The 20,416-nt window shown below is 35.9% G+C and overlaps 3 protein-coding genes across 3 annotated transcripts; 1 reads left to right on the plus strand and 2 right to left on the minus strand.

Annotated features, from left to right (window-relative positions):
• Positions 1-989: 989 nt before the first annotated feature.
• LOAG_03232 (hypothetical protein) lies at positions 990-11,558 on the minus strand (the record flags this gene model as incomplete). The annotated part of the gene is made up of 22 exons (XM_020446262.1): positions 990-1,239; positions 1,714-2,081; positions 2,435-2,551; positions 2,863-3,034; positions 3,161-3,357; positions 3,715-3,952; positions 4,460-4,715; positions 5,026-5,175; positions 5,349-5,661; positions 5,881-6,006; positions 6,250-6,327; positions 7,278-7,716; positions 7,936-8,038; positions 8,349-8,553; positions 8,709-8,810; positions 9,127-9,304; positions 9,408-9,495; positions 9,886-10,109; positions 10,262-10,489; positions 10,678-10,811; positions 11,254-11,452; positions 11,494-11,558. The coding sequence occupies 22 exons, from the start codon at positions 11,556-11,558 to the stop codon at positions 990-992; spliced, it is 4,230 nt and encodes a 1,409-aa protein (XP_020303374.1).
• A 568-nt stretch (positions 11,559-12,126) lies between these two features.
• Positions 12,127-15,839, plus strand: LOAG_03233 (UBX domain-containing protein). The gene is made up of 10 exons (XM_020446263.1): positions 12,127-12,243; positions 12,666-12,797; positions 13,039-13,518; positions 13,682-13,796; positions 13,948-14,057; positions 14,182-14,283; positions 14,531-14,633; positions 14,747-14,869; positions 15,185-15,418; positions 15,548-15,839. The coding sequence occupies exons 3-10, from the start codon at positions 13,499-13,501 to the stop codon at positions 15,638-15,640; spliced, it is 900 nt and encodes a 299-aa protein (XP_020303375.1). The 5' UTR covers positions 12,127-12,243; positions 12,666-12,797; positions 13,039-13,498; the 3' UTR covers positions 15,641-15,839.
• Positions 15,840-19,445: 3,606 nt separating this feature from the next.
• Positions 19,446-19,829, minus strand: LOAG_03234 (hypothetical protein; the record flags this gene model as incomplete). Its single annotated transcript, XM_003138771.1, has 1 exon — positions 19,446-19,829. A coding segment is annotated over one exon (384 nt), but the record flags the coding sequence as incomplete, so codon positions are not given.
• Between the last annotated feature and the right edge of the window lie 587 nt (positions 19,830-20,416).

The raw sequence follows: 20,416 nt of genomic DNA on the forward strand, positions 1-20,416 counted from the left end.
AGTCAATATATTGAACAGTACTCACTCGTTAGGCTCATCAAAAATTCCATCTCTACCGTTTACTTTTAACAAACAGAAGTGAAGAGAATGAATCATTTTGATGTAAAAAAAAAAAACAAAGCTGTACTTTCCGAATGAGATAGTCAACAGTGAATGATACAGCAATTAAGGTCACAACATTTTAGAAAACTTCTCAAATCTGAGAAAAAATGTCCTCCTCTTCTCCTATGTAACACTCGCACTTCTTCATCTCCACAATTCATCAGCATTAAATCAGATTAATTCTGCAGATCGCTTACTTAAGCCTTCCGAGCAGACTTAACTGCAAGAGCTCTTCAAGCAACTTAAACTTTTAATTTCAGCATACTAGTTTCTCAACAACGATGAAAATAGGCCCATTGGAAGAAAAAGTCGGATACTATTGTCATTATTTCTTAGATTTTCTCTAACCATTATAAGTTGTAAAGCCATTTATGTATACCGTAAACAAGATGTAGCAAAATGAAGTTACTTTACTTTTTATGATCCACATAAAAAATGTAAAGTCAAATAGGCAGCACAGTTTATACTTCTGTTGGAAATTAAGAGGAGAAGGACTGTTTTTTATCCATATTCATTGTTGTCGAATAAGGAAAAGCATGTTTCAGACCAATATCCTCAATCGGAAAATAAGCTGCCATTTTTGCAAAAACAATAAAACCTTTAATCTTTCCGCTATAACGTTTTCCTTCTTTTATTCCTCCCCAAAAAACAACTGAAAACAAACAAAAAATTCGAGATAATCCTATCAATCAATATATATAATAAATAAACCGGCAATAAGTTCAGGATAATCCCAGTACTCGATGTTTATACTTCAAATTACCTGTAGTATTTTAGAAATGCAACAAAAGGTAGTCAATACAATATGTACATTAAAATCTGTAGAAAGATCGATCAATAAAATTATATCTTGCAACTGACAGAACGGAAGAATTTGTGTCTTCACTTTACTCGTCGTCGGCAACAATTTTCAGAGCCTCTGTCGGACTATCCTGCATTTTGGACATAGCTGCAGCTGTATCGGACAAACCGGAACTGGAAGCAGACTGTTCAGACGGTGAACTTCTAGGTGATCGTTGTCGTTGTGGTGCCAGTGCCATCCAACGGCCTGATGACGAAGGTGGTGGCATGAAATTAGCACCACTCAATACTGACGGTATCATTCGGGGTAGTGCTACCAACGGTCTAAATTGATTTCTGCAATTGTCAATCTTTCAGGAAACAAGCTATCTTACAATGCATACCTAACGATTCTAAATCTGTGAAATTATTCGTCTTACTGAAAAGAAAATCGTTACTTGGTGCGAACTATTCAATTCCCGTCTCAGTGCCGCCAGATCAAAAATCAAAGCAGTAGACGAGTACTGATAATGTCGCCCGTAACAATATCAGCCAGCTTCAAAGGAAAAACTACAAAAAGAGAAATATAGGGCATAACTACCCCTTGGTTTATTAAAATTTCAGTATGCGTTATTTCCACTCAAGTATGATCTATAACTTCGGTTCACCTGAAGTTTAAAGTTTGAACCACATGACCACGGCAAACCAGTTCAACCATCTGATTAATTAAAATGGATCTTTAACGAAATCTTATGAAACCTACTGAATTTCTAAGGATTGGCTCTAAAGCACCTTAACACTATCAATATATGGCCAACAAGATGTTCTAACCTTGGTGGATGATGCATTACATTTCGTGGATCCGGTAGCAATGGTCGTCGGCCAGGTAGCATTGGTGGCATACCACCCATTCCCCGGAAAAGTGATGGAGGAGGTGGTTCAGCAGGTGATTTCAGAATTGATTTCGGTTTGGGTGGAAATATTGAAGACGTTCCAGCCGATGAAGAGGAAGATGGAGTTGTTGTTGCTGGAGTTATTGTGGTTGTTGCTGATAACGATGTTGAAGAAACCACTTGCACTGTTGAACAACCCGAATTTTGACCAACGTTTAAATGCGTACCGGAGGATGATGAGGTAGCTACAGCTGGAGTGGTTGTTGTTGTTGGCGTCGGGCTCTCACATTTTTCATTTTCCATCACCTAATTCATTCCTATACATTAGACAGAAAATAAAACAAATCAGGAGCACAAATTTCAATTTCCCATATAAATAAATGTAACAAATTTTACACAAACTTTGTGCATCAAACAAATTTTTAAGATTTACTCCTTTCAACATTACAAACTGAACGAACTTGAAAAGTTGTCGTAGTAGTGACTACATTGTCACCAAGGTTTACTCTCCTCTATAATATGTCCCACATACAGAACCTGCATTACTCGATCTAAATTATGCAATTGCATGATCTTTCATACCGCTACAAACGGCCCCTTTACAAAGGCTTGCGCGAAAAGGCACTCATTTTGCATTTTGAAACAGAAAACATGGTTACCTTTGGTATCTTAAAGTTTTTAAGACTAGCGAATGCGAGTGCTTGTGGAAATTCCACTTTTGGAGAAACAGCTGTTGTTGTTTTTTGTTCATTTAATGGTCGATCTATTTTCAATTTCTGGAAGAATTTATTAGCTTTATAATACAGATTTTTCAACAAGTCTGTGAAAAGCTGGTTTTCCTAAACTGTAATGCGCCAACATTTTCGAGCTTTCAAAGTTACTCCTGCATCACTGAGATGCAGAAAACGCTTTGTAGATCAAAGCAATTACATCAAAGTCCATTCAGCCTGATATACAAAATCCTGATCAACTCATTTTCCGAAATCGCCAAATTCCTTCAGCTCTTGAAAATTTCCAGATCCAGGTTCCTCAGGTTGATAGATCGTTCCCAAATATGGTATCTGACTAAAACATGACTATCACATACCTTACTACCACTGCTACTATTAAGTTCGCCTTTACGTTCTCTTTTACCCGCCTTTCGAGCACGTTCATCTGGTGCAGAACGATTTTTCTCTTTCAACTGTTTTTGTCGTAGAAGAGCTTTCTCTTCCTTTGATCGTGATGACGAAGGCGGCTGACCAATCAAGCGCATAGACCTATTCAGGACATGGATTTCTGGGAAGAAATAAGCGACAGTAAAGTGAATCTGCAGAGGTAAACTGTTATCCATAATTGAAGTAAAAAACTCAAATAAATTAAGGAAAAATATCAAATGCACTAACGGTGGCACACCACCCGATGAAAACTGCGATGGTCCAGTAGATGGTCGCGCGGATGCCTGCTGTTTCAATTTAATCATTATTTTCAACTCTGAACCGTAACCTGGCTGTTCCGCATTCATCTTTGCTAGATTGGGCGACATTCGGGCACCAGGGGATGATGTCGATATTGATGGACTATCACGCTTAGTAGAAACTGGCTGCAATATAATCAAATTCCGTATAAACCATCAGAAAACGATTTAAAAGTATTTTCCTTTTTCTCTCTTATACAATGTTGATTTTCTTTCAGGAAATGGTATATTTTAAGGTACTAAGCCTCAATTCATATTAAAAAAGAAAAAAAGGCATAGGTTTAAGGCATCGAGAAGTGGTCTTTTATTGATGTTCATGATAGAAAAAAAACTCGGTGGAGCTGCGCGCGTACAAATTATTTCTGCATAAAATAGGCTAAAATGCCAAAATGTGAAGTAAATAAAAAATTCCCAGGATAGAAATGAAACATTTGCGAATGTCTCAATCGATTCAAGTGGAATTTCAAGTTAAAAGAGGACTACTTCAGGCGGTTTAATAACTGGTTCCGATTCATCGTCATATAAATCTGAAGCCAAATACGGATTTGATGTTGTCGAACCACTGATGTTTGCTGGAGTTGTTTTACAGTGCAACTTCCCTACCACAGCTTCTAGACTTCCTTTACGTGCTTTATGGGCTAAGAGTCCCGCCGACTGCATTGAACTGTTACTGATTGCTGCTGGAGATGAACTTGGAGGTGCAAGTTCTGTTGCTGGACTGCTGCAAATATAAGAATATCCAAAACTTGCTATATTTCAGAAACAAAACAAAGCATATTTTTAGTATCATCCATTTGAGAAGATAAGTCAACGACAAGTCAAAGCGGCGGAAAAATATAAGAGTTTGTACAAATAGACACCACTCACACGAAAACAAACTGTAAATTTTTTGGAGTGGCATCCGCAAAAATATGAGCATACTTCATCTTGCTAATGTCCGAAACTAAGGTAAAGTGGTCTAAGGATGAATTTTGCAGACAATAAAAAGGAGGAGTAAAATAAATAGGAAATGGATGGCTATAAATTACTGAAACGCGTCTTTTTACGAAAACTGAACTCAGTATTATTCCTGGAAGGGAGAAAAGAAAACAGTGTTTATAAATTTTAGAGACCCCAAATAACCCTCATAAAATGACAAATAACTCCTTGCATAATGTCAAAGATGAGTAAAATTAGACAAAAACCTGATAAATACTAAACTTCTGGAATATACATAAACAGTACATACCTCGATGAAATAGATGAAAGACCGGCAGTTAACGATGAAGACTTATTAACAAATGATAATGTTGCTGATGAGGAAGGATGATTGCCGACGGTAGTTGTTTGTGGAATCGAAGTACTGTTACTCGCAGTAAGTTGAGGTGACGATTGCGGCATCGCAGTAGTACAAACAGGAGGCGGTGGATCAGTTTCATCATCTGACGACTCTTCAGTTCCATCGAATTCGGATGCTTCTGATCGATTTTCTTGTGATAAGCTGACTAAAAATGAATGAAATTTTCTCTGATATGACAACTTTGTAAGTTCAAAATTTTTTAGCACAAAAAGTTACACAAGGATTTGATCGATTTCTACACTATATATTCAGCATTTAAGAGCCTGTTCGCCGAATAACTTCAAGCGGGTTTTATAAAGCAATATGCAACATAACTAATTTCATTTCATTAATCGGCTCGCTAATTTATTGTTCAATTCTTGGATTCGACTTAAGATAGCGTAAATCTTGAAGGCATGAATCAAAATGAAAAATTCAGGAACCGACTATCCAGTAAATAATTCGGAAGATTTTACCAGTTGGCATTTGTGAAGGGTAAGCAGGCATCTCAGAGAAGGAACGTTGTAACATAGGGCGATTTACGGCAAACTGATGTGAATGTGCAGGAGACGCAGGCATATGAGCAGCTTTCCGGGGTCTTCGAGGACGCCTTGCTGTCGAAGTTCCTATAAAACAGAAAAATTTTCGTAGCAAGACTAGCTATAATTTTGTAGTAGGATTCACACAAACACAAAAAAGGCTGACGTAAAAAAGGAAAAACACCAATAGCTGAGATATGAACATCATAGTATAATAACTGAAATTAAAGGTACTTTTAAAAAACTGAGAAATATTCTACCTCGAGGCTTGCGTGTCGGAATATTCATACCACGAAACATCAAACCAGTATTCTGATCAAGAATTGGTCGAGCTGGATCCAACATTCGATCACCTATATTTCCTGCCTTACGACCTCGACCCCGACGCTTCAAAGTCGGCTGAGCACTCAGTGGACCTCTGGTACTTTGCATGGCTACAAAGGAATATGGACTTTGTCCTGCTTCCGGAAAATGGAATTGCTGAGCTGATGTTCCCATCGGACCTGCTGAGTTCATGCGAGGTGGATCATCGAATTCAAAGACATCTGTCGGATTACTCATCGGTGCTTGCTGCTGAAAACATGAACCATTGTACTGCAACAAAATTATACCTTTTATACAAAATATCGTAATTTGCATGTTTACATGCTGCCAATTCATCAATTTTTCTCTTTGTGCCTTCTAATTCTTTTCCAGTTCATTTTAGATTTTCTCATATTAAAACATTCTTGCATGACATACCACTCATTCATTTGCCAAACAATAAGTAAAAATTCTAAATGTAAAATGAACCGCAAGACGTTGGCGTGCAATATCGAGCGGCGAGAGCTGTGAAAAATTTCCTGCTTGGGATGTACGATAACGTTCGCTAGCTGGTGAAGGTGATTGCGGCGGTATTTGTGGCCGAAGCCTTTGACTCTGCAAAGCGATATTGAAATCAAATCTGTTCAGTTGCAATTAGAAGAAAGAAATCAAACTGATAATTGAATTAATTCATTTTTAGTATTTGAGTTCTAGAAATTTCCGACCTTGAACTCAAAGATAAACCTCCTATGTGGAGAAACTTATTCTCAGATATTTGAAATCACCGAATTATATCCCTTAATTTTGGCAGAAAAAAAAAATACTTGCCTCATTAATGGATGGTGAACAACGCTCTACAGTAGATGAATGGCTACTATGCTCGGAAATATTCGATTCACCATCATCGATACTTGCTGCCATGTCACAAATTGCATCCTTCAAAATTTGAATAAAGCTTCCCAAAACTCGAAAAAAAAATTGATTTAAAATGTGCTCGCCCAGAACTGAACAGTTCAAATTGAAAATTCCTTCCTACCAAAGTTACTTGATATTCCAAGTACTTAGTTCAACCCATCCAATTTTAACTTATCAGCTCAGTGATTAGAGTATCAGTAACTACCTTCCTTCCTGCATTTCTGCATATCAGGTAACTTCAGAGCAATGCAGATAATAAAGTGGAAATGGGAGATCTTTCTTGAGAAACTGTCAAATATTCCTTTGTATGGAATGCATCTTTGCACAGATTTCAACGAATGATGAAGACTCAAATTGTGGAACATGCGTTAATATAATTTCCCGAATCAATCAGTCAGTTATAATTTGATGAAGACACAAACTCTCTATTTTCAGTACTGAATTACGCACATGTCCACTTTCCGTCTTGGCTCAAAATGTACTCTGTTTCGCTTTTCTCTTTTTATTGTATTTTATATTTAAATTAAACCAAATGCTATCTTCCGACTGTATCCAATTTTATATGTAAAGCAATGGTTTTAACTTGTTTCTTGTATGGGCTTTCACTTGCAGATACTTCAGTTTCCAGACATATTGTTATTCCGAAAAACGTCATCTAAAATATTTACGTAACGGTGTGTCAAAACCATGGAGTTGAATAAGCAGAATTATAGGTCTGTGTCTACATTTTAAGGGAACAGAAACTAAATGGTTGATTCGATCACCTCGGTCGCATCCTTTAATGATACTCAGTAGTGTTCTGGAATCTTACTATTCTGTCGTTGTTAAATGTACAAACTGCTAGTCTATGCTAATTCATTATAATCATAAATGATCAAAGCCGGTCGTATTCATTTTCATTAAATTTAAAACTCCCAGCACTGAATATAAACCCCAGAATTTTCGGAAAATTTAGAACAAAAATAATGTACCAGGACAGAGAAGGCATTGATCGTCATCGTATTTTCAGAATGGATACGATTTGTACGTGGTGCAAGCATTTCGTTACGTGGAGGTGCCGTACATTGTTGCGCTCCATTCATGGGTTTCTGAGGTGGTATCAGTTCTTCTATCTTTTCAAGCTCTTTGAAAAGTGCTAATAAAGACAGTGGTGACTGCCTTCCTAAGGTGTTGCTATCATGTGAACAATTAAGATTAATTCGTTCATCCACCACGTATTCGTGTTCTGTTTTGTTGTAGTTAATGCTGCTGTCCATTATGTTTGGAACAAACAACCAAGATTGTGATATTTTAACGTCGCAGTTATTATCAACATTTTCGTTCATCACAAATGGTTTTTCAAGCGCAGCCAACGAAATGGCCCCTCCACGCCGCAAAACACTTCGCATCATTACTGCCAACGACCAACTCCTGCAGAAAAAAAAACCATTAAATTTCACTGCATTAATTAAAATAGGTTCTTAAAAAATATGACTTATGACTATAATTCAGACGCTGCGCACAATGTCCCAAGATTTCAATACAAGTTTTTGAAATGGTCACCATCCCAAATCAACAATATTTTTTCAAAAGAATTTTTCGGCAACTTACAATTTCAAGATATTCAAATGTTGAAAATCAAATCCTCACTTCGCAAGAATGGCTGTGGCATGTTGGGATTCCGGAAGTACCGCTCCATTTATTACACATTCCAATGAAACATTAATTTTTGATGGTGACACAGCAACACGGGCTGGAAATATATTTCTCAGTTTTTCGAAAAATCAGTCGCTAAAGATGATTTCAGCATAATCCTTAGCTTGCCCATTATAGATTCAAAGTTACTGCGATGTGACCGCATTCAAGTAACACCACTAGCTGCCTTTTTCCAATAAGAATTCCATGTTAGTCCACAATTTTCGAAGAAGTCGTCTCGGTGATTACTTCTTTTCAAATATTTTAATTGCATTTTTGCTAATGAACAATAAGCTCAAACTTTGAAGAGTCGGTAGTGAAAAAAAAAAGAATTTCCGAACAAAAAACGATGTCTCTGGAAGCATTACCTATAAAAAGATTCTTTTTCAGATAGAACTGAAGATCAAAACAGTCGATGTACGAAGATGCAATGTGGATATCAACAACATTTTCATCAACACATGCACTACGACTATGTGCTCTCACAAGGCTTTCGAAGAAGGCATTATGAGCCAGTTGTGTTCGAATAATGCTCACAAGAAAAACCACATCTTGCAAATGAGCGAATGGTATCTGCAAAAATTGAATTATCTTGAAGTTAATTACGATATAATTTTTGAATTCTAACAAGGAACATAATTTCGAAATTTTTGAAACTTGTGAGACATTCATAGACAGTTTTTAATTAAACCACTCATGCTTAAATTTGCTCATGGTAGTCACTTTACCTGTCTCAAAATGCCATCTTCCTGCGAAGACGTCATGGAGTCGTCAAAAATATAGTGTTGCGTAGAACAACCTGGTAAACGAACAAAAAGATCATGACATTCCTGCAAGAATTCAATCAGTTATCGGTAAGAAAGATGAAAAGATATAAAAAATCTGGAAAAAATCCAGAGAAGAGTATCAGAAAAAAAGCAGACGACAAAAAAATCTGTTTTCTTTCATCGCTAAAGGTTCTGAAGCGGGGCAAAAAGTCCAATAACAAATCACTCAAGCGGGTCATTTAGTGCGTAAGCTCCTAATTCATGTGTGCTCACACTTGACTTAATCGAAAGAAACAAATCAATTTAATGCTTTTATATTAAACACTGGTTTTCAAATATCTAAAAATTCTTTAAAACAAATACAGAAAAGAGGGCCTACTTCATTTTCATTCAATAGATATTGATACAGATTGTATGAGCCTTCAACATTCAACTGAACTGATGCAATCTTAGAAAGCTTTTTAATTGCAGCTGATGAAAATATAATTGGTCTTGAAAACCGTAAACAAAATGCAGCCGGTAACTGACGGCCGGACACAGCATTGCGCCATTCTCCACTACAAAATTATTGAGAATCATTGATGTAGTTAAATCTTCATAGAAATAAATCATCTATGTGTAAATATTAATGCAGAAAAAATGTAAAAAAAAAGTGCATACTGTGCAAAAAGTATAGTGTCGGAAAAGAAGTTCGGGGTTGAACTTGAGACAATGCATAATTGAAGATACGGCTCCACATCATACAACACTGAAACTAGTGAATGATAATGTAATGTCTGTCTCAAGTTTGACAGGACAATATCGTCAATATCATGACTGAACCCTAATGAAAGAAAGACATCAAATTCAGCCAATCTAAATGCAAAAAGAAGTCCCGCACAGTCTCAAGCGTGACTACTGTCTCTGCCATTTACCCTTATCTCTCAAAAGTGGGCTACGGAAGCAGGCTGTGCAGAAATAGAAACAATTAAGCTGTCCTAACTGTGGAAGTACTGACCAAAGCTTGGTAATCTACAACAGTGCTGAATTAAAATTTCATATGCAGCATTCGTTACATTAGGTAGCTTTACGTATTACATCCTACAAAGTATCCCAAACCTAAGGTTTTCGAAAGACTTTGCAGAATAAAGCAGCTTACCTTGCTCATCAGTAGGAGATATGATAACACCAGAAGCAGCATCCAAGAATACTACAGGTTCGACGAATGGATAAATGGTGAATGGGGTTGATTCAGTTCGCGGCTTACAGAGACCCAAAATACTACCGTTTATTTGTTCAAAAACTGACGGAGCACTTCCAGACATATTCAGCAGATCTTTTTCAGCATACTCCAGTGATCGCAAACAGTATATCTTTTCGTCCCTGAAATAAAAAAATTTTTTCACTTGAACAGATTTTAATAAAACTTTGATAAGATATCAGTACATAAAAGATGTGTTAAAAAAGGTATGGAGGTTATAAGTGAGAAAGCATGCAGCAAAGATAATCATACGGAGAGAAATTCATAATATCACCTTGACAAATCTGATGGAACAAGGTGAAACATAGTTGTTAGTGCTGTATGTACAAGATCCCATCTGTTTCGAGAAACGTAAAGACGAAGTGCTTGCGCTTCCACTGCCCGCTCACCAAACCAGGATACTGAACAACTGGTGATTTGTTGACCATCAGCAGAAACAGCAATTTCAAGTGAGAAATCTGCATTCCGAATCTTGTACCCTGGATGAGCTTGGAAATCACTTCTGAAGTAAAGGGTTATAAAAATATTGAATAAAGAGCTATATTATTGAGATATGATAATACAAAAATGTCCGGTGCTTGCACAAATCGCGCGTTCAGATAATTTCCACATAATGTTAGAATTAACACCTATATTTTGTCTATTTTCCAGGATATTTCATAATTCATCTTATTAGCACGTAATACTTACGACAAGCTTTCAGCAAGATGTCGTAAATGTGTTGATAAATCGCGATCACTATCCGACGGCATATGTTTCCTCATATCAGCAGCTGCTTGCATCAAGTCCTCCTTATCATCAGCACTGAGTACAAAACGTTTCTCCTGCAAGATATTATAAACTCCCCAGTTTATTAGGTTTCTTCAAACTGTTATTTGTTTTTTAATCTGCCAAGCTTTAAATAACTCCAATCCCGACATGGAAAGCAAGTGGTACTAAAACTTCAAAAATAAACCAAAGAGCAATGCAGTTAATCCATCTCTCCTTTGTATATTGAATTCACTTCCGCTCACGTAATTGTTAGAGTAGTTAAAAAGAAATGCTGCAAGGTAAGGGAAGAACAACCCCTATAGGAATGCAAGTCAGATTTCCAGCAAGGAAGAACCACTGAAAATTTATGCGATTCCACGTCAATTCTTAAATTTGAGATAAGCAATTTGTGGCAGAATTCCCTTTCAAAACATGATGATCCACAAAAAAAAGTTCCCAAAGTCCACAATTTTTATAACTCTGAAATAGCAAAGGAATGTCACGAAGAAAACACACCATAAGATTTCGACGTAAAAGTTGTGACAAATAATCCCACGAAAACTTAAGCGACGTTTGCCGAATTTTTTCGAGACGAATTTCCTCTTCAACCTCTTCCAGGCTAAAATCGACCAGGTTGTATTTGTCACACTGAGTATCACCCATCACCGGCTTCTGTTCTTGCCTCTCCACGATGCTTTCCTTTTCCATAACCGCTCTGAAATTCGACTTGTATCAAACTTTCAGTCCTTCACATACTGCTGACATTTGGAAGCACTGATTCTGACCCTATCAGGTCCACGCCCCACGTACTTTTCACACATATCAGTTTTTATTGATCAAATCAAACACTTGTTTTAAACTACTTGGCTTTAACAAACTTTGCATTAGACGTGGAATAGTCAGCAGATGCAACTGAGCACGTAGGTCAGGCGTACGTGACACGCGAACGCAATACAGACGTCACGATAATCGTCCTGCAGAAATCGATATTGATGTGCTTAGACGACACAATTGCACAGAGCCATTTCTGTTGTATCAAACCAGTCTTCCAAAAGTTTGTGAAAATAAGGTGTACGGAAGATTGGAAATAATTTAAGGAAAGAGTGAAATAGTGCAGTGTTTCGAGGGGTAGAGAGAGTAATAAGATTTGGGAAATACCGTTGGACATAAAGATTGATAGGATTAGAAGTTAGCTGCGTGTAGCAGTATTATCAGTAATGGAGAGTAGGAGAAAGAGTTAGGTGGATGAAGAGACGACAGGATTTGACAAAACATACAATCATAATGTCATTTAAAATGGGACGAATTGGATGTAATATGTTTATCTTGTCTGATTTAATTGTTATTACATGTGAAAAGTGGTACATTTGAATAGGAGGAATTGATATTCCATTTACAGACAGAGAAGAGAAAATATGAAATGGTTTGAGGGCGGAATTGCTGAAGCGATTGCCATAAGCCGCCAACAGAATGCGCTCTTCATCGTCAATATTCAACAACCACCAGGTAAGCGAATCATTACCTCATGTTTAAATTAATATTGGAATTGAAATTATCGATAGGAAACTGGAAATGACATCAAAATGGCGTACGTTTCTCCTATAAAAATCCAGGATCTAGCTATGACTTGTGAGGCATTGAACTTGACTAACATACATGTTAAATACATATTTAAACAATGAAATGCGGAAATAGTCCAGTAAAATCACGAAGAATTGAGCATATGTCCTATTTTCATTGGGAAAAAGATAGAATATTTGGAAAACATACATATGATATGGGAAAAAATAGGTGTACGCTTTCCTATCTATTTTGCCTTCAAGAGTTTACACAAATTTTCATCATTGACACTAATACCAGTGGTGAATGGCATTGATAATATGATATTCTAAATTTCTTATAGAATTTCCTGATTGCAACTATTTCAGAGAATAAAGATGAACAAAGTATGCGAATGGCCCAGCTCTGGAGTAATATTGATAACAATATTTGCCAACCAGCTTTGGTCGGCATACGTATTTTCCAAGGGACCGAGACGGCAAAACAATTTGCACAGATATGTTAGTTTTCTTATTACAAATTATATTTCTATTGTTATTTGTCACTGAAACGGAGCATATTTCGTTATGTCGCCTTAACTTCACTTTGCTTATTTATAGGTTCCTTGAAAGAGACGTAATCACTATTGTTAAACCATTCTAGTTAAATTACGCATTCCTTGATATTGGCTTCGTTCCTGATTTTCTAGTTTTTACAAAAAGAAGTCATCTGAATGAAATTTTATAATTGAACTGATTTTAGATCCTGTGTTTGTTGTGCCAGCATCATATGTTATTGATTTGAAAGGAAAACCTCTGGATGTTATTACAGTCACTGAAGAACTGAATGAAGAAATCTTTGCACAGAGACTTAAGATTGCTATGAAGGCATGTAATTTGCATAGTTAAAATATTTCCAGAAACTGTTGTCTTGCTCAAATATCTATCGTGATTTAATTTTGTCTCTGCTTTATTTGTTTCACTCCTACCAATTTCACTTCTTACTTGCTTACAGTAACTGATCTAAAAAATTGTGAACAACTTACTACTTATGTAATTGTGACACTAGGCAATCCATGGAGATCCGGAAATCCTGATGCCGACTTCAGTGTTTCAAGTTACAGACTTTGAATGCTGCCCACCAGTCTTCATCATCCACATTAACTACAGCTAGTAAACCAGATGAAAAAGAGACGGGAAAAAAAGAATCTACTGCTGTCAACATGGATGAAAAGATAAAAAGGTAATTTTTAATTGATATAAAAGCTTGTTCACTAAATTTAAAACTTCGCTTTTTAATTTGCCAGCACGAGATATCTGCAAGGATTTTAAAACATAATAATTTTAAGAAACACGTTGGTTTATTTACTTGTATTTGTTTCACACAGTTTTAGGTTTTTTTTTAGAGCGCATGAACTACTTGAAAAGAAACGTAAAGAAGACGGAGTTGTGAAAAAAAATGAAGAAAATCAGAAAGAGATCGAGAGAAGAAATTTGGGCAAGTTAATGGTGGAAGCCAAAGTTAGTGACAGGCTCGAGTTTTTTGTTTTCACACATTTTCTGCATAATTTTATAGTTTTATTCAAGTTTAAGCCTAAAAAGTTAATTTGTAACCACAGCAGCGTCTTTAGCTTCCAGTATTTATGATGGTAAATTACACTACATATTAAAGGCGTCGCGTGAGGAACGCGAGAGACGCGAGATGGTGGAACAGAAGAATCGCGAAAAACGTGAGCAAGAAGCTTACTTAAACAAAATTCGTCAGCAGATTAAGGCAGACAAGTAAGTATATGGAATAAAACAAGAAAGTACAATGGGGGAATTTTCATAATGAACCACTTGTTATAATGTTATAATGAACCACTTAAGCAAGTATTCAACAAGAAGTTTGCTGGAATATTTTTAGAGAAGAACGAATGAATGGGATATTAGGCAGCGTTCTGGAGCAAGAGCGGAAAGCAAAGTTTGCAGAACATCAGACTAATATGCAGTCTTCAGTTTCAGACAGGTATTTTTCTCTTTATACTCACGTGAATCAAGTTAAATAGTCTACTCTTAGCACGGTGTGCCTCTTCACTTTTTACCATTTATGGCTGTATTCAACATTCGGTTCGAAGTACGGCCTTAAATGACTTCCGGCTTCTCTATATGAGGTACACTGAATGTTTGAATAGATCCTAAGATTCGATGATCCTAAGATTTTTACTCACAGATAACATACATATTTTATTCTATACATATATTTAAATTTTAAGTGCTGGATGTCGCATCCAGTGCAAGTTTTCCGATGGCTCCACGTTGGTACATCAGTTTGCTTCTACAGATATCTTTTCTCAACTTATAGAAGTAATCAAGAAGGTATGACAACTATAGTTTCAATGTTGATCTCTGACGCACTCAAGTGTTTTTATGTTCTTTTAATGATATTTTTTTGCTACCTTGAGTTAGTTTTGGATACTTTTTCATTTTAGGATGGACGTCAGGGTGATGATTTTTATATAGTGCAAATGTATCCAAGACGAGAGTTTCCTGATATCACGCAAACATTTGCTGAACTGGGTTTAACACCATCCGCGACTGTCCTCATACTTTCTGTAAGTTTATGTGCATTCATCACATGTTTTTTTCGTTATTGGTTGTAGGCGAAAAATGTCATCAGATTTTTAAAATATTGCAAGATCATAGTCGTACTCACGGAAAGTAAACAGCATTGCTTCTGTGACCTTTAGATCGTGTAGGCAATTCCGTTCTCATCTAAATTTCAAAAAAAAGTTTTGGGAAATTTCATCCTTCGCTGCTTTTTTAGGCATTTCCAGCAGTATTTCATGTGCACTTTGATTATCCTGAATTTCAGCAGAATTTTTTCTCTTTTTTTTTTTTTTATGAATTTCAACAAATTACCGTTTTAGAAACGTAAGCGAATAGTGACTACTTATGGTGGTTCCAGATGGATCGAATTACTTCAGTATACTGTTGCAGCTCCATTCCAAGCTTTATATCGTATCCTGCGTTATCTAGTTGGTTATAACGGTTCTACATCGCCGCACACCGGTGCAACTAAATTCAACAACTCTACTACTGGGTCGAGCAAAGTTCACAGAGCAAAGCGTAGTGATGGCCACCATCGAGACCATGTTGGACATGTAAGAACAAATTTGTTGAATATAGTCTAAATTCTTGCTTTCATCAGAGTTTTATCATAAATGCACAGTATTTTTCGGAATAAAATTAGAATGTGAGTACTAAAAAAAAAAAAAAAAAAATCACTTTAGGAAGGTAACTTTCGCAGATTTCGTAACGAAGAAGATTCTTCACATTCAGATGACGAAGCCAGGTGGAATGGTAATTCGACCCAACAACTGTGATGCCTGATTTTTGGGTTCCAATGATTTTACTATTATATTTTGCTTATGTTCACTGTTATGCCAACAGATTAAATGTGATCTTATTATTTCAGTTCTATGATATAAACTTTCTATGACATAAACGTCTACTTCAGTATCAGCATCCATTTTATCTCGATCGGTATTGGTATAATGTAGTTCACTTATCTAACTGAAACTTAATCATCAAGTGAACTAAATGCTACTGCCTAATGATTTACATTGTTTGACCTTTTTGAGAAAAGGAGGAAGTTATATTGCATCATAACCGAAAGAAAATTCAGAGAGTATTGAGTAATTAAAAAGTGAAGACCACTGTATGATAAAGTGGGAAATATGGAAGAATATGGAGACGAAGTTTTCCCTCAAGATGACGGAACTGTTTCTCTTGATTAATTAACTGCTTTCCTTAAGCAACGCAAATAGGTTGAAAACATTAGAATAAATCTACCTGAAATTATTTGAGCGAAAAAACCGTACAAACACGGGCGATGAAATATTTGGGAACATTCGAAATACTGTTTTCTGAAATTTATTTTACAAATCATGTCGACCTTCAGATTTTAATCCTTGCATCTGAGTTTTCTTTCATATTCATCTATTTCGAATTGTTATACTTATTCCTTCTGTCTTCTCTTCTTCAATAGCTTATATGGTAGTAAATACAAAATGTAATAGATCTGTTAAAGTTCGAATTTCCTGCCATCATTTTGGCAAATGCAATTGGATTGATGAGATTGTATTGTTAGAGAGTTAAGTTGATGTAGATCAGTAGCAAGTGATGTTACTAAGAGTAACAGCACGTTTATTTGTGTTCCTCCATATGGGTACCATGTATGTTTAAGCAAATTCAAATTTTGCAAAGAGTCATTTCTTTAATCCAGTGGTTGATTTACTTCTTCAAATACAATGATTTATCGATTCCTAGAATGGAACAACTCAATGTAAACCTGAAGATTGTAATCCTACTTACCTTACATATAAACCGCAAGAAATTATGGACATGATACTGTCGTAGTGTACTGTAATAGAGAAATGATACGATAAAGATAACTGTCAGCATTACCGGTATGATAGAGGTTTTCTTTGTCATATCTTGTAACACTTCATCTCATCCAACTTAGTAGTTAACATCGTAACAGTAGCAGTAGTACTAGGTTAGATAACATCTCTATTCTTTCCCTTCAACCATTATGAAATCTTTTATGCATCAATGTATATTACACTGACATGATGGCACATCGGTTGTAGACAGAAACGCACAACACACACACACATACACATACACACACATACACACACACACACATACATACATATATACATCATTGGACGAGATTAAACCAAATGTTATTTGGCACTTTTTTTTTTGATGAAATACTAAAGTGTGTGTGTCTGTGACAGCTGGGAGGGTGGTGCCGTCTGCTGGTGATCAGCTGGAAGGACGAATAGAACGGCAGTGATGGTACTGCATGGGAAGGAAGGGAAATAGCATCCCATCCATAGACAGATGAATGCGATGGCACACCATCGTGGCCTCACTCTAATTTTATAAAAATGCTCCCGGCGCCGTTGTATATGAGCATCATTTTTACTACATTTCCCTTCTCGTCATTTTTATTGGTTTCACACAAATGCACACATATACACATGTGCACACACACACATACACATGTACACACAAACACACACATACACACATACACACACACACACACACACACATACACACACATATTCTCAATTTCCATGGTTTTAGAGCATTTTTGGATTTTAGTGTTTATTCAAAGCAGCAAATTCAGGCTCATTTTCGATGTTTTGAAAAATATCGAACACTTTTTTTGAATTTCGAAAAACTTTAAAAAATCTGATGAAATCAAATATTCATCTTCGTGTTATTAACTCGCATCTAAAGTGAACAATTTGGTGAGATTTACCGGTACTCATTTCCCGCGGGAAATTTTACATTAAAGTGTATTTTGCATTTAATTATTAGTGTAGACCTGCAATAATTCCCTTACTGGATCATAGGATTCTATTCGCAGTCTCTCTGACTTCATCGGATAGATGCTTTGAAGGATTAAAATATAGCAGGAAACTGATTGGTAATCATGTGCTTAATTGGTCACCAACTACTCGTAATATTAGAAAATAGTAATTCCGTAATAGAATAATCAAAATTTAACATTCTGATCTGTCATATAAGCAAATGCATACTTTGCCTTTTAATTCAAAGGCAGACTTTTCGTCATGTTTCATTCTATATTGTCATTTAATTATGTATCAGTAACGGTGATAAATCTTTCAGCATAACCATAACCGTAAATGTGTTTCGGAATTTGCTTAATCAGGTTGGGAAGATTTTTACCAATCGATTGATCCGTGAAACATTTATTATACGTATATCGTGTTTTCCAACGTACGTTATTTGTTTTGCTATTTTGCCGATACGATTGATTTTAATTGGTAAACTTTTCAACTCATTGATTTGTTGTTATTTAGTACAAGGAGAGCAGAAAAAAAAAAAAAATGAAGGATGAATATGTGGCACATCTGGGAAGTACAATCGATGCTGTCTCAATAGTAAGAACTAAAGATAACAGTAACAGCAGTGCGGATGAAGATGAAGAACGATATTCTACTCACTTTCATAGGAGGTTCATAACTTCATTATTACTCTGTCACCATTACTTTCTATTTCTTTTCTGGATCACTAATTGGAATCATAGAGTTTCGTGTTCAATTTTCTGTTTTGAATACAGAATGGAAATGTATTTTATTTTGTGGTATAATAGATGGGAGATTAATTGATTGTTCATAGTGATATTAATTCGATTCAAAATTCTTTCTGACACAAAAGTTTCTCATATTTGAAAGCTATTTTTTATTCGGAATGATCTTCTGCAATTTATTTCTTTTGTATGATACATGCTAAAAATAGTTATTACATTCCACTAAACAAATAAGTTACCATTCCTTTATCAGCGATAAACTGCTTATGCTAATGCTTCCCGGACGTATGTTTATATTGCCGTAGTTCCGGTTACTGTTCCGTTTACCCATAGTGGATTACGATTCATTTACTTCTTCAAAAATGGAAAGACTAAGGATGATCATACCGTATGCGGGTAGTCACATGACGTCGGTATTGAGTGTCCAGTTTTCTATCGCTTCATGTTTTCATCACACTTTGAAATAGTTTGGTTGAGTGATTCATGCGGTGAAGTAAATGAGCGTCCAATCATTTTTAACGTATCGCATAGGGGATCAGGATTGCTGAATAATGCAGTAATTTATTGACTGGACGTTCAGTGTAGTAAGATTATCCGGGTTTGCTTATAATAAGAAAATTACATCTTGTACGAGGATATTTAAATAGCTGCAGGAAGAAAGGGCTTATCTGGATATGAGCCAAGGCTATTGCTTATGAATAAAATAATCATATAGAAGGGAAGAGTATCAGTCCTTTCATTTGTAGTATTATTTAGCTAATGTCTTTGTGTAGCACTTCAGGAATATCATTTATAGAGCGGAAAATCAACAGGAAGACAAATGGCTATGAGTTGCAAAGTTTCGTTGAGCCAAGCTAAGTTAGGCCAAATCAAACCACTTGGTCAGATTAGGCTCGCTTGTTATAAATGTACTTTTGAAGGAAAAAAAAAATGATGTATGAATGGAATTAACAGGTGCAAATGTCCTTTTGCAATGTTACGAAATGATCTATCTAAATTACCTTATTACCTCCTCCTTTATCCTTCCTTTTCCCTCCATTTCATGACGAACAGTTTTAAAACCAATCGTTGTGTAGGCATATATTTATGTTATGTATCTGTGTATGCACATCTGTCTGTGTGTATGTGTATGTGTGTGTGTATGTATGTGTATATGTATGTGTATGTGTGTGTGTATGATGTATGTGTGTGTGTATGTATGTATGTATGTGTATGTCTATGACTGATGAGTGAGTGGTCCACTTTTTGATCACAGGACAGCCGGGCAGCTCGTCATTGTTTTTGTAGTTCTTTTGATGCCGATGGCAATACTGGTAGTGGTAGTAGTAACTGTTGGCAGCGCTTGTAAACGACCATGGTGATGTATGTATGTATCTGTATGTATGTATGTGTGTATGTGTATGTGTACGTGTATGTGCGTATGTGTATGTGTATGTACGCTATTTCAGCGACATTTTAGCAGCATGTTTTGTTTCTTGTACTCTCACATGACACGAATTTAGGGAGTATAAAAATGTATCATGTAAATTCATTGCTCACATCATATCGAGATAATAAGCGTGGACGGTTTCATGTTTGAATGTTATGATGACCTTAAATTGTATTGTTACGTGTTTTTATAATTGTGATGACGAGTAGGGAACCAGCACGGATAACCGGTTGAGACGTCACCGATGCGATTCAGCATTAGTTTTTCAAAGAGAACTAATAGGTTTAGTCTAATAACCGTAATTTCATCCATTAGTTAGGTTGCTTTAAAGTAAATAGAAATAAATATAAGCAAAGAGGAATTAGCTGTCAAGTCTAAGGGTGAGAATTAATGAAAGGGATGGGAGACAGTTTCAGTTTGGTAGTAGTATGGGGATTTAGCGACTGTAAGGATAAGAGGGATATTGTACTATACAGTGAAATTGTATAAAATGTTATTCCTATTAAGAATGAAATTTAAATTAGTTTTTTTTCTCATATATATATATATATATATATATATATGCAAGTATTTAGTTTAAATTAATTTAGAAGAAAT

This window comes from Loa loa (assembly GCF_000183805.2).
Source record: "Loa loa unplaced genomic scaffold supercont3.4, whole genome shotgun sequence".
In the NCBI taxonomy this organism is placed as follows: Eukaryota; Metazoa; Nematoda; class Chromadorea; order Rhabditida; family Onchocercidae; genus Loa; species Loa loa.